This window comes from Galeopterus variegatus, unplaced genomic scaffold, assembly GCF_000696425.1.
Source record: "Galeopterus variegatus unplaced genomic scaffold, G_variegatus-3.0.2 Scaffold5425, whole genome shotgun sequence".
NCBI classification, from domain to species: Eukaryota; Metazoa; Chordata; class Mammalia; order Dermoptera; family Cynocephalidae; genus Galeopterus; species Galeopterus variegatus.
In genome coordinates, this window is record NW_007731536.1 from 41,511 (window position 1) to 46,453 (window position 4,943).

At 50.5% G+C, this 4,943-nt stretch overlaps 1 protein-coding gene across 1 annotated transcript; it reads left to right on the top strand.

Annotated features, from left to right (window-relative positions):
- The first annotated feature begins 639 nt into the window (after positions 1 to 639).
- LOC103604835 (TSC22 domain family protein 1) lies at positions 640 to 3,871 on the top strand. The gene has a single exon (XM_008589416.1). It carries the CDS (start codon positions 992 to 994, stop codon positions 3,869 to 3,871), a length of 2,880 nt encoding a protein of 959 aa, XP_008587638.1. The 5' UTR covers positions 640 to 991.
- The last annotated feature ends 1,072 nt before the right edge of the window (positions 3,872 to 4,943 follow it).

The following is a 4,943-nucleotide window of genomic DNA, read 5'->3' on the forward strand; positions in this document are numbered from 1 at the left end:
CCACCAGGCAGAATCACCCAGTCCGACCCGGATTCGCTCCTTCGGCCGAAATTCCCCACCCCCACCATCCCCAGTGTCTGCGCCTCCGCTGGCCTTCGGCAATTTCCGCCGAGAAACCCAGCGCTCGGAGAACCGAAGACCAGCCGCCTCCTTTCTCCGCCAGACCCGGCTTTATGTCTGCGGCGCCGGGGCGCATGCGCAGACGCCATCTTCCCTCTTTCCCCTCCGCCTGTCCCCTCCCCCCGCCAGCGCCGCCGCCGCCTCCTCTCGCCGGCGGTCGCCCCTCCTCCTCCTGCGCTCGGGCGCTGGTCCCTCCTCTCCCGATGCCGCGAAAGACTGGGGGATACGGTGGGGCCGGGGGAGCCGGAGGAGAGCACTAGTAACAACCACCACAGCCCCCTCCCCTCCTGCCACCCTCCCTCGGCACCCACCCACTCCCCCGCCCCGTTTGCCGACACCGACCAACCCCACCTCTCGTTCCTTTGAACGACGTCGGCTGCAGTCGCTGCACCAGCCCGTCTGGCCACCAACGCCGCCGAGAAAGGAGCCGCCGTGCAGCGGCCGCTGCCGCGGCAGGAGGAGGGGGCTGAGGTGGCTTCGGAGTTGGCCGGAGAAGGTGGGCATTTCTCGCTTTTCCTCCCCCTCCCCTGCTCCCTCCCCTCCCCGGCTCTACCCCCTCCCTCCTGCCCCGCACCCCACGTGAAGCGCAATATAAAGGGGGTGTGAGACTAGAGGGGAAAGTGAATGGCGAAGGACTGAAGGGGTCCCCCCTTCGGGTCTCCGGCCGCTCTGTTCACCCTCGTTCATCCTCCCTTCCCGAAGCTCGCCCTCGGAGGCAGGAGCGGCCGGCGCTTTCGGCTGAGGAGGAGGAGGAGGAATCGCGCCGGGCGGAGCGTCAGGTCCCGTTTTCCTCTCCGGCGTCTCGAATACAAAGATTACGGTGCAGAAGGAAATTGTACTCGCCTCCTCCGCCCCCCCGGTACCCAACACAATGCACCAGCCGCCCGAGTCCACCGCCGCCGCGGCTGCCGCCGCTGCAGACATTAGTGCTAGGAAGATGGCGCACCCGGCAATGTTCCCTCGAAGGGGCAGCGGTAGTGGCAGCGCCTCTGCTCTCAGTGCAGCAGGTACCGGCGTTGGTAGTAATGCCACATCTTCCGAGGATTTTCCGCCTCCGTCGCTGCTCCAGCCGCCGCCTCCTGCAGCATCTTCTACGTCCGGACCACAGCCTCCGCCTCCACAAAGCCTGAACCTCCTTTCGCAGGCTCAGCTGCAGGCACAACCTCTTGCGCCAGGCGGAACTCAAATGAAAAAGAAAAGTGGCTTCCAGATAACTAGCGTTACTCCGGCTCAGATCTCTGCCAGTATCAGCTCTAACAACAGCATAGCAGAGGACACTGAGAGCTATGACGATCTGGATGAGTCTCACACGGAAGATCTCTCTTCTTCCGAGATCCTTGATGTGTCACTTTCCAGGGCTACTGACTTAGGGGAGCCTGAACGCAGCTCCTCAGAAGAGACTCTAAATAACTTCCAGGAAGCCGAGACACCTGGGGCAGTCTCGCCCAACCAGCCCCATCTTCCTCAGCCTCATTTGCCTCACCTTCCACAACAGAATGTTGTGATCAATGGGAATGCTCATCCACATCACCTCCATCACCACCATCACATACATCACGGGCACCACCTCCACCATGGGCACCACCATCCATCCCACACTGCTGTGGCCAGTGCGTCCAGTCCTGGAGGGCCACCCTCAAGCCCTGTATCCAGAAAACTGTCTACAACTGGAAGCTCTGACAGTGTTATACCAGTTGCACCAACTTCTGCTGTATCATCGAGTGGCTCACCTGCATCTGTAGTAGCTAATATCCGTGCTCCGAGTACTACAGGCGGTATAGGTATAAATTCTGTTACTGGCACTAATGCAGTGAATAATGTTAACATTACTGCTGTGCGTAGTTTTGATCCTAATGTGACAAGCAGCATGGTTGGTAATGCTAATATAAGTACCAGCAGTATTCCTAGTGCTGCTAGTGTGAATGTTGGGCCTGCAGTTACCAGTGGTGTTAATGTGAACATCTTGAGTGGCATGGGCAATGGTACTGTTTCTTCCTCTGCTGTCCCTAATGCAAGTGCAGGGATGACTGTGGGTTCAAGTCAGCAGCAACAACCAACAGTTAACACATCAAGGTTCAGAGTTGTTAAGTTAGATTCTAGTTCTGAACCCTTTAAGAAAGGTAGATGGACTTGCACTGAGTTCTATGAAAAAGAAAATGCTGTACCCGCTACAGAAGGCGTGGTAATAAGTAAAGTGGTGGAGACTGTAAAACAAAACCCCATAGAAGCGACTTCTGAGAGAGAGAGCACTAGTGGGAGTTCGGTGAGCAGTAGTGTCAGCACACTGAGTCACTACACAGAGAGTGTGGGAAGTGGAGAGATGGGAGCCTCTACTGTGGTGGTGCAGCAGCAGCAGCAGCAACCAGCTCTTCAAGGTGTGGCCCTCCAACAGATGGATTTCAGTAGCACTGGTTCACAGAATATTTCAGCAGTTAGTATACCACAGAGTATTTCTCAGTCACAGATCGCACAAGTACAATTACAGTCTCAAGAACTGAACTATCAGCAAAAGCCAGGTCTTCAACCAGTACCTCTACAAGCCACTATCAATGCTGCAACTGGTATCCAGCCATCACCTATAAATGTGGTTGGTGTGACTTCAGCTTTAGGTCAGCAGCCTTCCACTTCCAGTTTGGCTCAACCCCAACTGCCATATTCTCAGAAGGCTCCTCCAGTGCAAACTCCTATTCCAGGGGCACCACCCCAACAGTTACAGTATGGACAGCAGCAACCAATGGTTTCTACACAGATGGCACCAGGCCATGGTAAACCAGTGACTCAGAATCTTACTTCAGAGTATGTACAACAGCAGCCGATTCTTCAAACAGCAGTGTCCTCCGGACAGCCCAGTTCTGCTGGAGTGGGAGCGGTAACAACGGTGATTTCCGTGGCTCAGCCACAGCGTATCCAGCTGCCAGTGCAACCCACAGCAGTCCAAGCACAACCTGCAGGGGCAACTGGCCAGCCAGTTGGCCAGGCTCATACAGCAGTGTCTGCTGTACCTACTGGCAGTCAAATTGCAAATATTGGTCAACAAACAAACATACCTACTGCAGTGCAGCAGCCCTGTACTCAAGTTACACCTTCAGTTATTCAGCAAGGTGCTCCTCCATCTTCACAAGTAGTTCCACCTGCTCAAACTGGGATTATTCATCAGGGAGTTCAAACTAGCGCTTCAAACCTTCCTCAACAATTGGTTATTGCACCCCAAAGTACCTTGTTAACAGTGCCTCCCCAGCCACAAGGAGTAGAACCAGTAGCTCAAGGCGTTGTTTCGCAGCAGCAGTTGCCCACAGTTAGTCCTTTGCCCTCTGCTGGTAGTATTTCTGTTACAAATCAGGTTAGTTCAGCTGGTCCTCCTGGAACGCCTTCTGCCCCAACAAACTTGGTTCCACCACAGAATATAGCACAAACCCCTGCTACCCAAAACGGGAATTTGGTTCAAAGTGTTAGTCAACCTCCCCTGATAGCAACTAATATAAATTTGCCTTTGGCACAACAGATACCACTAAGTTCTACCCAGTTTTCTGCACAATCATTAGCTCAGGCAATTGGAAGCCAAATTGAAGATGCCAGGCGCCCAGCGGAACCCTCCTTAGTTGGCTTACCTCAGACTATTGGTGTTGACAGTGGGGGAACGTCAGCAGTTTCAGATGGGAGTAGCAGCAGCCTAGCAGCCTCTGCTTCTCTTTTCCCGTTGAAGGTGCTACCGCTGACGACACCCCTGGTGGATGGCGAGGATGAGAGGTAAGGTCATGCCATGTTTCTGCAGACATTCAACAGATTCGAAGTTAATCTCTTTAGTAGGTATATATGTGCACAGAATTAGTCTAAAGTGTTATGTATTCATTTTTTATGTGAAAATGCATTTTCATGGTAAGTTTTCTAAAACGAGTTGGAGGGGATAGGAAGTAGTATAAGTAATATGTCAACAGTACTTGTCAGAACAGCTTTTGAGCATATGTTCACATTAAACATAGGTTTGGGAGCATCAAGTGCTTTTTACTATGAAGTACTTTTTAGAAAGATTAATTATGAAAAGAAGATTAATTTTTGCTAACTACGTGATAATCTATTCTTCTGAGTGTCCTAAATCCTTACGATCATCTCTTGGGTTGGGGTGGGGGGAGGTTGTAGTTCCTACATTTGTTCTCCTTTAATAGACAGTCCTTTTTCAGTTCTACTGTGTTTGATCTTAGTCTGTGAAAGACACTGTTACCTGCTTTTCCTAGCCAGACACTGTAGGAAAGATGACTGAATCTGGGTTATGTTGGTTGCCCTCATCATACTGTAATTGACCAACAGAAAAGTACTTATTTAATGGTCATTTTATCTGAACAGTCAAGGAATGGGAATCTTAAAAAGTGTTTGTGGGGGAGGAGGACATACAGTGTCATAAAAAACCAGATTTATCTTTGATAGTAGTAGCTGTACACTTTTTTCTTTTGCATAGTAGATCAAGGTGGTAGCCATTTTAAAGAGTAAAGGAGGTCTTAGAGGGTTGAATTTATAGAGGCATGAACATAAGACCTCGTTTTCCTGCTAATCTACTCCACCTGTTCTTTTCTTTCCTTACCAAAAAAATATGTAAAGCCTAAAATACGTTATTAAACCGGAGTTTTCTGAATTAGATTGGAAATAATGTGGTAATCATGCTTATTAAATCAAGTTGTCTTCTAAGCTGACTGGCTAGAAAAGTTGCGAAATCTTTCATGTTTCTAAATTGTCTTAAAACCTAGTTGATTTTTAAAGGAATGTTCTTTCCACCAATTTGCCAGTCTGTAACTAACCTTGATCAAAATAATATCACAGGAATTATGAAA

What these genes read in the sequence shown, in the direction of transcription:
- LOC103604835 (XM_008589416.1), top strand. Translation starts at nt 992, where the DNA reads ATGCACCAGCCGCCCGAGTCCACCGCCGCCGCGGCTGCCGCCGCTGCA.